General features: G+C 42.7%; 1 protein-coding gene across 2 annotated transcripts in view; it reads left to right on the top strand.

Moving 5' to 3' along the window:
• Nucleotides 1-1,010: 1,010 nt before the first annotated feature.
• Nucleotides 1,011-18,933, top strand: part of limd2 (LIM domain containing 2) — a 30,432-nt gene continuing 12,509 nt past the window's right edge. For both annotated transcript variants that reach the window (XM_034190587.1, XM_034190586.1), the window contains exon 1: nucleotides 1,011-1,163. In XM_034190587.1, the coding sequence (XP_034046478.1) occupies nucleotides 1,104-1,163 (60 nt within the window). In that variant the 5' untranslated portion in view covers nucleotides 1,011-1,103. The remainder of the gene's footprint in view (nucleotides 1,164-18,933) is intronic.

The raw sequence follows: 18,933 nt of genomic DNA, 5'->3' as shown, positions 1-18,933 counted from the left end.
AACTAAAACAGTATCTAACTTAAATGTGTCTGAACTTGGGGTTTGTATTGCATAATGATTAAAACCATTTTGCAAAACATTTATTAAATACTTGACCACAAATAAATGTTAAAACATTTGTTAAATAACATGAGGATTTGCAACATAGATTTTACAAATTTGTGAACAAAATTTGAAAGAAATAATCCTTTTCTGATCTTTCACATTGAATCTTTAAAAAGGGAGCAAAAACAAAAGCCTTTATCATTTTTTATTATTGTGTTTTGTGTAGATCACCAGGCGTCTGAAAGCATCCACTACTATAAACAACAGGTTCATTGTCACAACAGCCTGTACTCAAGGTTCTTGAAATGGAGCAATTTCTCCACTTGGTGGACATTTACCATTAATGCGACTACAAGAGAATTTTGCCAAGTGCTGTAGCTAGTATTTAATGTTGTAGTAGTGTTTAGTAAAAAAACAAAAAAAAAACCTCAGAGGGACCACCCACCCCAACACACACATACAAATAAACACATTAAGGCCTATAGAAAATAACCCATTTCTGTGTCTGTTGCTTTAAATGGAAATGAGCTGCCGACTGCACATGTGGGATGTCATGGAAGTCTAAAAAGTGTTTTCATGCCTGGATGTTGCTTATAGTACACATCCACAGACATGGAAATGTTGTTTATGTTTAACCTAAATTACTTTAAAGGCAATAAAACTGGATTCTGCTGAATTTGACCGTTTGGAGGGTCTTTTTTTGTTGTTTTCCCAACAGCAAATTTTACATGAACAATTCAATAGTGAAAGCTCAGCATTTTATGTTAACTATGCATTTTTATAGCTGTGTTATCTCTCTGACGTTTCAAAACCAATACCAAATCAATGCGTTTTATCTGAGGGGGCGGAGTTACAGTTTTGTTTGCTTGTCTTTAAAATTTTTAGCCCAAATAAGGCAATCGACAGCAGCATCTTGGAGTGGTATTTGTCCGACAGCTATTGAACGCATCACGAGGAGAAGGAGAAGAGGAGCTGTTGTGTCGAGGAGGAGAGCCGAGCGGAGCTACGAGGCGGAGCGGCGGCGTCCGAATCCACAACCAACGCTCACAGCGAGGCGAATGAGACGAAATTCACCTCCATCCTCTGACTTATCTGCCCGCCGACAAGAAGCGACGATGGTGAGTGTTTTTATTGAGTTATTTTCCCGCAGCCTCTCTTTCCTCCGACCGCTGTCTCTTTTCTCTTCTCTGCTTTTGTTTGTGTGTAAAATGATGTCCAGCACAAACGTTCATAAACTGCAGGTTTACAGGAGCAGGTTTCCCGCTGCCCGTCATGGGAATAATGGGCGATATTTAAAATATTATAAAATATTTATAAAATATTTATTATAATATTTATAAAATATCCCTACAGCCGGAACTATATATATATATATATATATATATATATATATATATATATATATATTAAAATAAAAATAAAAAAAGCTTCGGTTTTCGGGAGATGCTGGGTGCTAACAGCGCGCCTGTTTTTAAAGCCGATGAGTTAGCTAGCTTTAAAGCTATTTAATTTCAACAACAACCTCACATAAAATACCAAATAACAAAATTAATTTGAAAACAACTTTTAATATATATATATATATATATATATATATATATATATATATTAAAAGTTGTTAAAAGCAGCACTGAGGTCTAACAGAACAAGCACAGAGATAAGTCCACTGTCTGAGGCCATAAGAAGATCATTTGTAACCTTCACTAATGCTGTTTCTGTACTATGATGAATTCTAAAACCTGACTGAAACTCTTCAAATAGACCATTCCTCTGCAGATGATCAGTTAGCTGTTTACAACTACCCTTTCAAGAATCTTTGAGAGAAAAGGAAGGTTGGAGATTGGCCTATAATTAGCTAAGATAGCTGGGTCAAGTGATAGCTTTTTAAGTAATGGTTTAATTACTGCCACCTTAAAAGCCTGTGGTACATAGCCAACTAATAAAGATAGATTAATCATATTTAAGATCGAAGAATTAATTAATGGTAGGGCTTCCTTGAGCAGCCTGGTAGGAATGGGGTCTAATAAACATGTTGATGGTTTGGAGGAAGTAACTAATGAAAATAACTCAGACAGAACAATCGGAGAGAAAGAGTCTAACCAAATACTGGCATCACTGAAAGCAGCCAAAGATAACGATACATCTTTGGGATGGTTATGAGTAATTTTTTTCTCTAATAGTTAAAATTTTATTAGCAAAGAAAGTCATGAAGTCATTACTAGTTAAAGTTAAAGGAATACTCGGCTCAATAGAGCTCTGACTCTTTGTCAGCCTGGCTACAGTGCTGAAAAGAAACCTGGGGTTCTTATTTTCTTCAATTAGCGATGAGTAGTAAGATGTCCTAGCTTTACAGAGGGCTTTTTTATAGAGCAACAGACTCTTTTTCCAGGCTAAGAGAAGATCTTCTAAATTAGTGAGACACCATTTCCTCTCCAACTTACTTGTTATCTGCTTTAAGCTGCGAGTTTGTGAGTTATGCCACGGAGTCAGGCACTTCTGATTTAAAGCTCTCTTTTTCAGAGGAGCTACAGCATCCAAAGTTGTCTTCAATGAGGATGTAAAACTATTGACGAGATACTCTGTCTCACTTACAGAGTTTAGGTAGCTACTCTGCACTGTGTTGGTATATGGCATTAGAGAACATAAAGAAGGAATCATATCCTTAAACCTAGTTACAGCGCTTTCTGAAAGACTTCTAGTGTAATGAAACTTATTCCCCACTGCTGGGTAGTCCATCAGAGTAAATGTAAATGTTATTAAGAAATGATCAGACAGAAGGGAGTTTTCAGGGAATACTGTTAAGTCTTCTATTTCCATACCATAAGTCAGAACAAGATCTAAGATATGATTAAAGTGGTGGGTGGACTCATTTACATTTTGAGCAAAGCCAATTGAGTCTAATAATAGATTAAATGCAGTGTTGAGGCTGTCATTCTCAGCATCTGTGTGGATGTTAAAATCACCCACTATAATTATCTTATCTGAGCTAAGCACTAAGTCAGACAAAAGGTCTGAAAATTCACAGAGAAACTCACAGTAACGACCAGGTGGACGATAGATAATAACAAATAAAACTGGTTTTTGGGACTTCCAATTTGGATGGACAAGACTAAGAGTCAAGCTTTCAAATGAATTAAAGCTCTGTCTGGGTTTTTGATTAATTAATAAGCTGGAATGGAAGATTGCTGCTAATCCTCCGTCTCGGCCCATGCTACGAGCGTTCTGGCAGTTACTGTGACTCGGGGGTGTTGACTCATTTAAACTAACATATTCATCCTGCTGTAACCAGGTTTCTGTAAGGCAGAATAAATCAATATGTTGATCAATTATTATATCATTTACTAACAGGGACTTAGAAGAGAGAGACCTAATGTTTAATAGACCACATTTAACTGTTTTAGTCTGTGGTGCAGTTGAAGGTGCTATATTATTTTTTCTTTTTGAATTTTTATGCTTAAATAGATTTTTACTGGTTGTTGGTGGTCTGGGAGCAGGCCAGGCCATATATATATATATATATATATATATATATATATATATATATATACACACACACGATGAAGTTAGCTCTGGGAGTCGCCACTGGTGTCACATATGACAGCTTCCACCACACTGTGTAACGCAGTAAACAGAACACATGTAACTCAGTAAAATGCAGCTCACACTTAGGGTGGTGAACTGAACCTCTCTAAGCATTGCACTCAACTATATACACGTTTCGTCTAAAACAGCCACAAAATCAAGTCAATTTATATATACAGCGCCAAATTACATCATATGTCTCATTAAGGTGCTATACAGGAGCAGGGACCAACCCCATGAGCAAGCACACTGGCAATAGTGAAAAACTCCCTCAGCGGTTTTTTGATTATAGGAAAAAACCTCAAACAGACCAGACTCAGTGAGGTGACCATCTGCTATGACCATGCTAACAAGGCAAAACAAAAACCACAACACAAGATTGACAGCAGTGTTGCAACTAAATAACCACATATGCAGTATTTATACTCACGTGGTATCTGAAATGCCAGCAATGAGGTGTCGAATACAGTCGCAGTGAAATGGACTGTTACAGTGATTTTATTGATCACAAAACGTACCATTCTGCTTGTTCAGAGTAGCAGAGATCAAAAGAGCAACAACAAGTCTGACATTACATTAATAACTCTTTATTAACTCATTAACTTCAGCAAAATTTGTTGAGAAAGAATTAATCGTTACATATGAAAAAGGTATTCATTTATAAGAAACTGTGACATGAGTGGTGAACAGTTCGTCGTCTGGAGTGGACTCTTGCTGACTTGTCTGAAGTGTAAAAATAAGAAACATGCCACCTTTTCATCTTTGTCAAAATCACCTTGCGCCACTCAAGCAAAACTAAGAAAATTTAACTTTAGTCGCTACATATCCTTCTTGTTGAAGATGTTTCCCCTTTCTCTCACAGTAAATGAAATATCCTGTTATAGCTATATGATGATGCCAACACGACAGGTCATTTGAGACAAAAGGTTCAGAATCAAAGAATATTGAAATATTGTCTGGTTAACTACTGCTTAATACTGCTGGCGGGACCAGGACTTTTTAAAGAGGAACAGGATTTCTGATTGCATTAAGTTGATGATGACGACTGTATAGCAGACTGAATAAAACTAGCGGTCATCTCTTTATAGCCACTTCTTACTCGTGTTTGTGTTGTTGAGCAGTTCACAGACCTCTATGCGGTTTGGTAAAACCACATTATATCCCTTTAGGACGCCACATCTTAGGCAGTCTGTCATTACATCTTTGGCTTGTGACATTTCATCTTCAATGAGCATTTTCACTTCTCTTATCCCCTCCCAAAAATGCTTCATTTAAATCTAGGCAAACCCAAATCTAGAAACCTGCAATAGGCAGTTGTAACATTTTAATGTGAAGTCCATAAGCTTCTCTACCTGTCTGTTCATGGAACCAAAACCCAATGTAATACTCCAAAGTGCCATTATGGTTAATTTTTTTTATTATTATTATTTTTATGGTGGATCCCCTTCCTGGATGCAACCTTACATTACCTTACAAACTTTAATCCAGGCTTGGGCCCCATGCTCAGAGGGTACTAGGGGTACAGCAGATGTGCCTAACTTCCTTATACCCTACACAAACAAAAAATTGGGGGAGTATATACAGTGCCTTGAAAAATGATTTAGCCCATTGGGATTTTTTTACACATTTTAATTTGTTTATGCCTTTTCGAATACAAAGGTTAATTCAAACTTCTCAATATAAAATTTCTAAAATTGTCCACCTTAAACTCAAACTCAAAGCAAATCTCTACAACTGGATATAAATTAAATAAAAATGTAAAAACCAAGATGCTGTGTTGCATAAATAATGGTTCCCTTAGGTAGAACACACATAAATAATCAATTTTATTGCCAGCTTTTTTCAGACAAGTCAGGGGATGGATACATGTACATTTCCAAGTCCCTTATTTTGCATCAGTTATGAAGAAATACAAACAGTATAATAATGGATAGCTAATCTGTCTGGAGGAGGCACTTCTCAAAAGCTGAGTGACTGTGCAAGAAGGAGATGAGTGAGGAAAACCACCAAGTCACCCCGACAACACAGAAGACCTTCTGTCTTCTGTGGCTGTGATTGGAGAAATTTTGCACACTGTAAGTTTTGCATTTTGCACTACCTGTTATACTGCTTCATGATGAAGTGGTATAGAGGGGGATTTTCTTAAAAAGAAGACCTGAAGGTTCAGCAACATTTTACCAGAAGGTACATCTGAGATGCAAGCCTGGATTTGATCTGCTTTGTTGAAAGAAAATCCTTCTCTGCTCTACTCCACTATGAAGCTTATAAGAGTGGTGATATGGGTTTTTCCTCTTCAAGATAGGGCTGCAACAAATGATTATTTGGATCATTGATGAATCTGATGCGGTTTCAACATGATTAATCGGATTAGCGGGGAATTTTTTTTAAATGTGCCAGGGAAACAATTTTTCTCTCCTTCCATCACTTTATTTAACAACAGAACATTATTTGAAAACTTAAAATACTTAAAACAGTTTATAATAAAGAACAAAAATAATTATTTCAAATGGCATTGCTTTATCAAAGTGCTGAGTTGCCATAAAACAACATTGAAACATATAAATGTTATAAAATATATGGTGAAAAAAGAGGTATTTTTGTTGCTGCAAATGAGCAATTAGTATAACCAGTTAACCATAAAACCTAAATGAAAAACTGTAGCCTGACTCATTATATGTGCAACATTCTCTGTATAACTTGTAAACTATGTGGTCATTTCACAATGACACGTGACTCATGTCTCTTTCTCTAAAATTGTAGTGTAGCATTATTAGTTATTATTACTAATATTATTGTTGCGATTATTATTAATATAAAATAAATTAAAAAATGTTATAATTTGTAATACATTTGACTCTTTTACGACAACAAACACTGAGCCATTAATTATTATACAGAAAACAAATGCACAAACATGCTGAAATGCCAGCAGCTTAATGCTAACTTTAACATTGATAATGCCATAGACATGCTAACGCATTAGCATCGGCATTAGCATAAAATACATCTATCAACTGTTTCAGAAGACCATAACAGTTCAGTTTAACATAAAACAGGTAAATACGCGTATTCCTCACTGACATATGCTCTTTAGGGTTTTAGTGTGGAAAAATTAAGATAAAGCGAAATAAAACAAACCAACGAAGCGGCAGCTCGAAGCACTCCTTCATTGGTTCAAGATTCAAACCAAAGCTCGGTTGATTATATGGAAGAAACGAAACATTTGCGGTAAAATAAAGTATTTAGCAACTAATTGATGACTAAATTAGTTGACAACTATTTTAATAATCGATTTTAATTGATTAACTTGATTAGTTGTTTCAGCTCTACTTCAAGAGGCATTTGTTAACAGGTGCGACTTATACGCCAGAAAATATGGTAAATGTTGTATCACATATTACTGACTTTGTGCCACTTTTTGCATCTTTCTGGAGAACAGGAAAACTATCTTTTGCCGTAAAACCGCACTGTAGAGTTGCGGCTCAGATGATGCAGTGAACAAATCATTCTCATTCAGTTGACAAGGTCGAATGGTGTGATCTCTTTATTACCGTAGAGGAAGTGTGGTAAAATCTGATATACTTCCCTGCTTCTTTAGTCATGTGGGAACTGAGAGCCTTTGTTCTCTCATTAGGCTTTTCACATATGTAGATGTCAGCTCTGATTTAATAATGGTTATTTGATTTTGAGAAGGTGTACAGTCCACCTAGAAATACTCGACATGTAGATTATGTCATATTGAAGTACACTTCAGAATGCATGACATGTTCCTCACAGATCTCTGTATCAGGATCTTGCAACAAGAGTCGTGCTTCGTGTGCTGATCACTTCGTTTAAGCTGGACCTTAAATAACTCAGAGCTAGGACTCAAAGGTTTGACCTTCGCCGTAATCTCTGAGTTGAGGTGGTGTCTCGGTCGGCATGTGAGGTATCTTTGTGGACTCTGGAGATGGGATGGGGCATGTTATCCTGGATTCTTGTCTTAGAGGAGTAGTCTTTTGTTGTCCTTGTAATGTTCTCCTGAACATCCTGCGCTCAGTGCTTTTCACTTACTTGAGGCTATTTTCTTCACCGCTCTTGGTGATGTTCCATCAAGCAAAGGACTCTGGCTGTGTCAAGTCAACACAAGCTCATCTTCATCACATTCTTTTGCAAGTCTCCACTAGTTTTTGATCTCTTTACATCAAAAGAAATGGATCAGCTATTAGAGCACAGCAACATCTGTGAACTTCATGGGCAAGTTCACTTTAAAAAAGAAAATATAAAAACATCAAGACTGAACTCACCTTTGATGATGGATTTGCTTGTCAGAAATAGTTTTTATGAAGAATTGGTTTGGGAAATTAATACATCACTGTGAACAGGCATCCTGGGAGTTAGAAATCTGCTTCACACTTAAAGTAGCAATGAAATAACACCAGCAACATAGTTTTCCATTATTGGCACATTAGTATGTAGTACAGAACGACTGGTGAAATGTGACCAGTACAGCATTTGTTTGTTTTTAACATACTGCTTTATGTCAACTCTTTGCGTTTCCTGCTGTGAAACTGCATGGACAGGTCGAACAGCAAATCAAACAGCAACATCGATGACAAGATGCAACACTGACTCAAGTGTGCAGGAACTGCCTTTGGCCAGCTTCACACCTGTGTTTTCTACAACAGAGACCTTCAACACGAGGAGAAAATCTTCATATATAAACATGTTGTCATGCCAGCCCTGCTGTACAGACCTGGACCGTCTAACACCACCACCTGAAAACCCTCAAGCAATTCCACCAACAGTGCCTGAGGACTGTCCTCCACATCAGGTGGGAAGACTACCATACCAAAATCAGCATCCTGGCTGAAGCCAAGCTCCAGAGCATCAAGTGTGTCATCATCAAGAACCAGCTTCGGTGGGTGGGTCACATCATTAGGATGGATGACAGTCGACTTCCCAAACAGAGCTTCTGCTCTCAGCTGAGTGAAGTAAGACAGTCCAGAGGAGGGCAGAAGAAACACTACAAGGACAATCTCAAGAACTGCTCCTTCAAGTGGAACACCTGGGAGGCTGAGTTTTCCACGGCAATTGTTCCTGAAATTTTTTGCTCCTCCGTGTTGACAGATTTTGAAGTAACGCATGTGAACATACAAAATATAGCACATTAGCCAGGCGTTGCTAAACGAAAATCATCACTGCTGAAGTGTGTTCAACCACAGACTGCTCCTCCCCAAGTGCAGGACCAACAGGCTGAAAAACTCCTTTGTCCTTCAGGCCATCAGACTGTACAACTCCTCACTCAGGGGGAAGAGGAGGAGAGGTGCACTCGTAGCCAGTAGTTTTGGTATTTATATTTGTATTTACTTTTTGCAAATTGTTTCTTAGTTCTACTTTTGATACTCTGTGTCTACTGTCCAATGCTGCTAGAACCTCAATTTCCCTGAGGGAGTCTTCCCAAGGGTATTGTATCACTTCCTGTTCCGGAGCACAGCGATGTTTTTCTGTATCTGTTAGCTGTTTAATCTGCGCAGTTAGATTGATCTAGTTATCTAGATTACGATTTGTTTCCCAGTGTAATCTTTACGTGCCTTAACTAAAGCACTCCTTCTGCTGAATCACCTCTAAATTATTTACACATTATTCACTTTGCGTGTTTTTAGGAATCCGCTAGCTTAGCGTAGCTACTAGCTTTTAGCCGGTTTAGCATGGCGGCTTCTCCTGTCTCTCCCGCACTTTTCTGCTCTGGGTGTGAAATGTTTAGTTATTCCTCGGCCTCCTTTAGCAGTAACGGTACTTGTAATAAGTGTAGCTTATTCGTAGCTTTGGAGGCCAGGCTGGGCGAATTGGAGACTCGGCTCGGCACCGTGGAAAATTCTACAGCTAGCCAGGCCCCTGTAGTCGGTGCGGACCAAGGTAGCTTAGCCGCCGTTAGTTACCCCCTGGCAGATCCCGAGCAGCCGGGAAAGCAGGCTGACTGGGTCACTGTGAGGAGGAAGCGTAGCCCTAAACAGAAGCCCCGTTTACACCGCCAACCCGTTCACATCTCTAATCGTTTTTCCCCACTCAACGACACACCCGCCGAGGATCAAACTCTGGTTATTGGCAACTCTGTTTTGCGAAATGTGAAGTTAGCGACACCAACAACCATAGTCAATTGTCTTCCGGGGGCCAGAGCAGGCGACATTGAAGGAAATTTGAAACTGCTGGCTAAGGCTAAGCGTAAATTTGGTAAGATTGTAATTCACGTCGGCAGTAATGACACCCGGTTACGCCAATCGGAGGTCACTAAAATTAACATTAAATCGGTGTGTAACTTTGCAAAAACAATGTCGGACTCTGTAATTTTCTCTGGGCCCCTCCCCAATCAGACCGGGAGTGACATGTTTAGCCGCATGTTCTCCTTGAATTGCTGGCTGTCTGAGTGGTGTCCAAAAAATGAGGTGGGCTTCATAGATAATTGGCAAAGCTTCTGGGGAAAACCTGGTCTTGTTAGGAGAGACGGCATCCATCCCACTTTAGATGGAGCAGCTCTCATTTCTAGAAATCTGGCCAATTTTCTTGGATCCTCCAAACTGTGACTATCCAGGGTTGGGACCAGGAAGCAGAGTTGTTGTCTTACACACCTCTCTGCAGCTTCTCTCCCCCTGCCATCCCCTCATTACCCCATCCCCGTAGAGACGGTGCCTGCTCCCAGACTACCAATAACCAGCAAAAATCTATTTAAGCATAAAAATTCAAAAAGAAAAAATAATATAGCACCTTCAACTGCACCACAGACTAAAACAGTTAAATGTGGTCTATTAAACATTAGGTCTCTCTCTTCTAAGTCCCTGTTGGTAAATGATATAATAATTGATCAACATATTGATTTATTCTGCCTTACAGAAACCTGGTTACAGCAGGATGAATATGTTAGTTTAAATGAGTCAACACCCCCGAGTCACACTAACTGTCAGAATGCTCGTAGCACGGGCCGGGGCGGAGGATTAGCAGCAATCTTCCATTCTAGCTTATTAATTAATCAAAAACCCAGACAGAGCTTTAATTCATTTGAAAGCTTGTCTCTTAGTCTTGTCCATCCAAATTGGAAGTCCCAAAAACCAGTTTTATTTGTTATTATCTATCGTCCACCTGGTCGTTACTGTGAGTTTCTCTGTGAATTTTCAGACCTTTTGTCTGACTTAGTGCTTAGCTCAGATAAGATAATTATAGTGGGCGATTTTAACATCCACACAGATGCTGAGAATGACAGCCTCAACACTGCATTTAATCTATTATTAGACTCTATTGGCTTTGCTCAAAAAGTAAATGAGTCCACCCACCACTTTAATCATATCTTAGATCTTGTTCTGACTTATGGTATGGAAATAGAAGACTTAACAGTATTCCCTGAAAACTCCCTTCTGTCTGATCATTTCTTAATAACATTTACATTTACTCTGATGGACTACCCATGCAGTGGGGAATAAGTTTCATTACACTAGAAGTCTTTCAGAAAGCGCTGTAACTAGGTTTAAGGATATGATTCCTTCTTTATGTTCTCTAATGCCATATACCAACACAGTGCAGAGTAGCTACCTAAACTCTGTAAGTGAGATAGAGTATCTCGTCAATAGTTTTACATCCTCATTGAAGACAACTTTGGATGCTGTAGCTCCTCTAAAAAAAGAGAGCTTTAAATCAGAAGTGCCTGACTCCGTGGTATAACTCACAAACTCATAGCTTAAAGCAGATAACCCGTAAGTTGGAGAGGAAATGGCGTCTCACTAATTTAGAAGATCTTCACTTAGCCTGGAAAAAGAGTCTGTTGCTCTATAAAAAAGCCCTCCGTAAAGCTAGGACATCTTTCTACTCATCACTATTTGAAGAAAATAAGAACAACCCCAGGTTTCTTTTCAGCACTGTAGCCAGGCTGACAAAGAGTCAGAGCTCTATTGAGCTGAGTATTCCATTAACTTTAACTAGTAATGACTTCATGACTTTCTTTGCTAACAAAATTTTAACTATTAGAGAAAAAATTACTCATAACCATCCCAAAGACGTATCGTTATCTTTGGCTGCTTTCAGTGATGCCGGTATTTGGTTAGACTCTTTCTCTCCGATTGTTCTGTCTGAGTTATTTTCATTAGTTACTTCATCCAAACCATCAACATGTTTATTAGACCCCATTCCTACCAGGCTGCTCAAGGAAGCCCTACCATTATTTAATGCTTCGATCTTAAATATGATCAATCTATCTTTGTTAGTTGGCTATGTACCACAGGCTTTTAAGGTGGCAGTAATTAAACCATTACTTAAAAAGCCATCACTTGACCCAGCTATCTTAGCTAATTATAGGCCAATCTCCAACCTTCCTTTTCTCTCAAAAATTCTTGAAAGGGTAGTTGTAAAACAGCTAACTGATCATCTGCAGAGAAATGGTCTATTTGAAGAGTTTCAGTCAGGTTTTAGAATTCATCATAGTACAGAAACAGCATTAGTGAAGGTTACAAATGATCTTCTTATGGCCTCGGACAGTGGACTCATCTCTGTGCTTGTTCTGTTAGACCTCAGTGCTGCTTTTGATACTGTTGACCATAAAATTTTATTACAGAGATTAGAGCATGCCATAGGTATTAAAGGCACTGCACTGCGGTGGTTTGAATCATATTTGTCTAATAGATTACAATTTGTTCATGTAAATGGGGAATCTTCTTCACAGACTAAAGTTAATTATGGAGTTCCACAAGGTTCTGTGCTAGGACCAATTTTATTCACTTTATACATGCTTCCCTTAGGCAGTATTATTAGACGGTATTGCTTAAATTTTCATTGTTACGCAGATGATATCCAGCTTTATCTATCCATGAAGCCAGAGGACACACACCAATTAGCTAAACTGCAGGATTGTCTTACAGACATAAAGACATGGATGACTTCTAATTTCCTGCTTTTAAACTCAGATAAAACTGAAGTTATTGTACTTGGCCCCACAAATCTTAGAAACATGGTGTCTAACCAGATCCTTACTCTGGATGGCATTACCCTGACCTCTAGTAATACTGTGAGAAATCTTGGAGTCATTTTTGATCAGGATATGTCATTCAAAGCGCATATTAAACAAATATGTAGGACTGCTTTTTTGCATTTACGCAATATCTCTAAAATCAGAAAGGTCTTGTCTCAGAGTGATGCTGAAAAACTAATTCATGCATTTATTTCCTCTAGGCTGGACTATTGTAATTCATTATTATCAGGTTGTCCTAAAAGTTCCCTAAAAAGCCTTCAGTTAATTCAAAATGCTGCAGCTAGAGTACTGACGGGGACTAGAAGGACAGAGCATATCTCACCCATATTGGCCTCTCTTCATTGGCTTCCTGTTAATTCTAGAATAGAATTTAAAATTCTTCTTCTTACTTATAAGGTTTTGAATAATCAGGTCCCATCTTATCTTAGGGACCTCGTAGTACCATATCACCCCAATAGAGCGCTTCGCTCTCAGACTGCAGGCTTACTTGTAGTTCCTAGGGTTTGTAAGAGTAGAATGGGAGGCAGAGCCTTCAGCTTTCAGGCTCCTCTCCTGTGGAACCAGCTCCCAATTCAGATCAGGGAGACAGACACCCTCTCTACTTTTAAGATTAGGCTTAAAACTTTCCTTTTTGCTAAAGCTTATAGTTAGGGCTGGATCAGGTGACCCTGAACCATCCCTTAGTTATGCTGCTATAGACGTAGACTGCTGGGGGGTTCCCATGATGCACTGTTTCTTTCTCTTTTTGCTCTGTATGCACCACTCTGCATTTAATCATTAGTGATCGATCTCTGCTCCCCTCCACAGCATGTCTTTTTCCTGGTTCTCTCCCTCAGCCCCAACCAGTCCCAGCAGAAGACTGCCCCTCCCTGAGCCTGGTTCTGCTGGAGGTTTCTTCCTGTTAAAAGGGAGTTTTTCCTTCCCACTGTAGCCAAGTGCTTGCTCACAGGGGGTCGTTTTGACCGTTGGGGTTTTACATAATTATTGTATGGCCTTGCCTTACAATATAAAGCGCCTTGGGGCAACTGTTTGTTGTGATTTGGCGCTATATAAAAAAAATTGATTGATTGATTGATTGATTGATATCTCTCAGGATTTGGATTTTTGTCTTTGTTTGGTATGCTGTTTTAGTTGATTTGTGTTACTGTTTTCGTCTGGTGTAAGCTCTGTTGTTTTTTTTCCGTCCCAAACTCTCTTGTCTGTCTCTTTGTGCTTGATGGTGGGCATTTCTCTCTTTCTGGCCAAACCCTTGTTCTGGTGTTTTCCATGCACACCTGTTTCAGGTGTAATATAAGTCTCACTTGCTGCTCTTGTCCCTCGCCAGATTGATGCGCCTTGTGCCTTCTCTCCAGCTCTGTTCATTGCATTCTCATAGTCCTGCCTGCTGCATTGTGTTCGTGACCTCCTGCCTGTTTGAGCAACCGTGCCTATATATATGTATGTATGTATACGTGTGTATATATATATATGTATGTATATATGTATATATATATGTATATATGTATATGTATATATGTATATATGTATATGTATATATGTATATGTATATATGTATATATGTATATATGTATATATGTATATATGTATATATGTATATGTATATATATATACGTATATATGTATATATATATATATACGTATATATATATACGTATATATGTATATATGTGTGTGCATTTTTAGATTTATTTAATTTTATATAGTGCCTCAAGGCACTTCACACAAGCAAGGTCTAACCTCACCAACCCCTTGAACAAGCACACGGGCAACAGTGGTAGGGAAAAACTTCCTCTGATGATATTGAGGAAGAAACCTCAAGCAGACCAGACTCAGGGGGGTGACCCACTGCTTAGGCCATTCTAACAGTTACAGGGTTTTTACAAAGCTTTACAAAGGTGATATTTGTGTGACGTAACTGATGTAACTGAAAAAAGAAATAGAATTTCCATATCCTTACTGTTGGGAAAGTGTAGTGACACGGACCCACAACAGGGGGCGTAAATGAATGTACAATGAATGAGCCGAAAATAGAACACTTTACTGTTGTGAATGTGCACAACGAAATACAGACGATTACAGAATTTGTATGTAGTCAATCTACAAAGGTGACGTGTTGCCAGGCTCGAGGATAGAAGACGTCCATCCAGAGAGGAGCCGGAACCCACAAGATTTCCACCACCACCAAACCCGGAGAATACTGGAGCCGCCAAGTCCCGACTCCCCAGGTGGTCACCGTCTCCGGCTGTCGGATCTGGTACTGCTGGCAGGAAGCAGAAACAATCAAGGGTGTGTGTTTGTACACCCAGTAACACAGTCAGAACAGTTAGACTTCTCCTTTTAAAGTGGGAAAGAACACCTCCACCTTTTATTGACAGTTAAACTCTGGTTGTCTCTGTAGTTCGGTGTGACAAGTGAACGCCCTTCACTTCGTCACCGCTCCATACTCCGACAGAGCAACAACAGCGAGTAGACTCCTGAAACAATATCAAAGAATGGAGAAAATAATGTGCGCACGGCACAATCACGGCTGAGGTATTACCTTCTTGGCTTGAAGATATCTCGGCATCGAGATGGAGATGTCATCCGACTTTATGGAGTGGTTGATGAATGACAGCTGTTGGAGATGATGATTGACAGCTGCCACGTCTGACTGTCCTGAAGAGGCGGCAGCACCCTCTCGTGCCTGAAGCCCGCACTTCAGGCAGGGCGCCCTCTGGTGGTGGCCAGCAGTACCTCCTCTTCAGCGGCCCACACAACAGGACCCCCCCCCCTCAACAGGCGCCTCCTGGAGCCCGACCAGGCTTGTCGGGGTGTCGAGTGTAGAAGTCGGCCAGGAGGGCCGGGTCCAGGATGAAGTTCCTTTTCACCCAGGAGCGTTCCTCAGGTCCATACCCCTCCCAGTCCACCAAGTACTGGAACCCCCGGCCCTTCCGACGGACGTCCAGGAGCCGGCGGACCGTCCAAGCCAGCTCCTGTCGATGATCCGGGCAGGAGGCGGCGCCGGTCTTGGAGCACAGAGGGGTGAGGTGTGGTTTGGCATGATCCTGGAAACATGAAAAACCGGGTGGACCCGCAGTGAAGCTGGGAGCTGGAGCTTCACTGCGGCTGGACTGAGGACTTTGAGAATCTTGAACGGACCGATGTACCTGTCCTTTAGTTTGGGTGAGTCCACTTGGAGGGGGATGTCCCTCGTAGAAAGCCACACCTCCTGCCCTGGCTGGTATGCAGGGGCCGGGGAGTGCCGGCGGTCTGCATGGGTCTTAGCCCTCGTCCGGACTTTCAGTAAGGCAGAACGGGCGGTGCGCCACACCCGACGGCATCTGCGCAGATGGGCCTGGACCAAGGGCACACCGACCTCTCCCTCCACCACGGGAAACAATGGGGGCTGGTACCCCAGACACACCTCAAACGGGGAGTTGCCGGTGGCAGAGGACACCTGGCTGTTATGCGCGTACTCGATCCAAGCCAGGTGGGTAACCCAGGCCGTCGGGTGTGCGGATGTTACACAACGAAGGGCTTGTTCCAGTTCCTGGTTAGCCCGCTCTGCCTGACCATTCGTCTGTGGGTGATACCCGGACGAGAGGCTCACGGTGGCCCCCAGTTCTCTGCAGAAACTCCTCCAGACTTGAGAGGAGAACTGGGGCCCACAATCCGAGACAATGTCTGTTGGTATCCCATGCAGACAGACGACGTGGTGGACCAGGAGGTCTGCGGTTTCCTGGGCCGTTGGGAGCTTCGGGAGGGCCACGAAGTGGGCCGCCTTGGAGAATCAGTCCACTACCGTGAGGATGGTAGTCATGCCCTGGGACGGCGGGACGCCCGTGACAAAATTCAGGCCGATGTGGGACCAGGGGCGACGAGGCACCGGGTGCGGTTGAAGAAGTCCTTGACTCTTGGTATGGTCCGTCTTGCCCCTGGTACAGGTGGTACAGGCCTGGATATATTCCCGGATGTCGGCTTCCATAGACGCCCACCAGAAGCGCTGCCGGACCACTGCCACAGTCCTTCGCACCCCCGGATGACAGGAGAGCTTGGAACCGTGACAGAAGTCCAGGACAGCAGCTCTGGCCTCTGGTGGGACATACAAACGGTTCTTCGGACTGGTTCCTGGGTCCGGGCTCAGTGCCAGGGCCTCCCGGACGGTCTTCTCCACGTCCCAGGTGAGGGTGGCCACGATAGTGGACTCAGGTATGATGGGCTCCGGTGGATCCAACAGCCCTGTTTTGACTTCGTCTTCGTGTACCCGGGACAAGGCATCCGATCTCTGGTTCTTGGTCCCGGGGCGATAGGTGATCCGGAAGTCAAAACGCACGAAAAACAGTGACCAGCAGGCTTACCTGGGGTTCAGCCGCTTGGCGGTCCTGATATACTCCAGGTTCCGATGGTCTGTGAAAACCGTGAACGGCTCCGAAGCTCCCTCCAACAGGTGTCTCCACTCCTCAAGAGCCTCTTTCACCGCAAGGAGTTCCCGATTGCCCACGTCACAGTTCCGTTCAGCTGGGGTCAACCTGCGAGAAAAGTAGGCACATGGGTGAAGAACCTTGTCGGACTTCCCGCTCTGGGATAGCACGGCTCCTATCCCTGAGTCAGAGGCGTCCACTTCATCCACAAACTGGCGGCAAGGATCGGGCTGCACCAGAACTGGTGCAGTCGAAAACCGACGTATCAACTCCCTAAACGCGGCTTCGCACCGATCCGACCAGGTGAAGGGGACTTTTGGGGAGGTCAGGGCTGTCAGGGGACTACTAACCTGACTGTAGCCCTTAATGAACCTCCTGTAGAAATTTGCAAAGCCGAGGAACTGTTGCAGTTTTCTACGCTTGTGGGTTGGGGCCAATCTCTCACCGCCGCAACCTTGGCCCGATCAGGGGCGACGGAGTTGGAGGAGATGATGAACCCCAGGAAGGACAAAGAAGTGCGGTGGAACTCGCACTTCTCGCCCTTCACAAACAGCCGGTTCTCCAACAACCGCTGCAGGACCTGGCGTACATGCTGGACATGAGTCTCAGGATCCGGGGAAAAGATGAGTATATCGTCCAGATATTCGAAGACGAATCGGTGCAGGAAGTCCCGCAAGACGCCATTAACCAAAGCTTGGAACGTCGCGGGAGCATTCGGGAGGCCGAACGGCATGACCAGGTACTCAAAGTGACCTAACGGGGTGTTAAATGCCATCTTCCACTCGCCTCCTTTCCGGATCCGAACCAGGTGATACGCATTCCTAAGATCTAGTTTGGTGAAAATTTGGGCTCCATGCAGGGGCGTTAACACTGAATCCAACAGGGGCAAAGAGTATCAATTGCGAACCGTGATCTCGTTCAGCCCTCTGTAGTCAATGCATGGACAGAGTCCGCCGTTTTTCTTGCCCACAAAAAGAAACCTGCACCCATCGGGGAGGTGGAGTTCCGGATCAGCCCGGCAGCTAACGAGTCCCGGATGTAGGTCTCCATTGATTCACGCTCAGGACGTGAGAGGTTGTACAGTCGGCTGGACGGGTACTCAACGCCCGGGATCAAATCAATGGCGCAATCATACGGACGGTGCGGGGGAAGAGTGAGTGCCAGATCTTTGCTGAAGACGTCAGCAAGATCGTGGTACTCTTCAGGCACCGCCGTCAGATTGGGGGGTACTTTAACCTCCTCATTAGCAATTAAACCGGGGGGAACCGAGGATCCTAAACACTCCCGGTGGCAGGTTTCGCTCCACTGAGCCACAACCCCAGACGGCCAATCAATCCGGGGATTGTGTTTTACCATTCACGGGAAGCCCAAAATCACGCGGGAGGTAGAAGGAGTCACAAAAACTCGATCTCCTCCCGATGATTCCCAGACACCACCAGAGTTACTGGTTGTGTCTTGTGTGTGATTAAAGGAAGAAGGGTGCCATCTAGTGCCCGCACCTTCAGTGGCAAAGGAAGCGCCACCAGAGGGACCCCTACCCCCCTTGCCCATCTGCTGTCCAGCAGATTCCCTTCTGACCCTGTGTCCACCAGTGCTGGGGCTTGAAGGGTTAGATCCCCACTCAGGATCGTAACTGGGAGACGTGTAGAAATACGTGTATGTCCCACGTGAATGTCTTGGCCCACCCTTAACCCCTTTTCTAAGGGCAGGCGTTGGTGTTTAAACCGCTTGGGGCAGTCTCTATGCTGATGCTCACTTGAGCCGCAGATAAAGCACTCCCCGCGGGCCAGTCTCCTCTGTCTGTTAGAGACTCCTAATTTAGCCCTGCTCGTGTCCATAGCATCGTCAGCAGGGGGAGCTGTTGCCACACGGAGCGCCGAGGCTGTGGAGCGTGGGGAGGGTGGAACCTTTTCG

Source organism: Thalassophryne amazonica, chromosome 16, assembly GCF_902500255.1.
Source record: "Thalassophryne amazonica chromosome 16, fThaAma1.1, whole genome shotgun sequence".
Classification (NCBI taxonomy): Eukaryota; Metazoa; Chordata; class Actinopteri; order Batrachoidiformes; family Batrachoididae; genus Thalassophryne; species Thalassophryne amazonica.
Note: the sequence above shows the minus strand (reverse complement) of the source record. Positions and strands in the feature narration are given on the sequence as shown.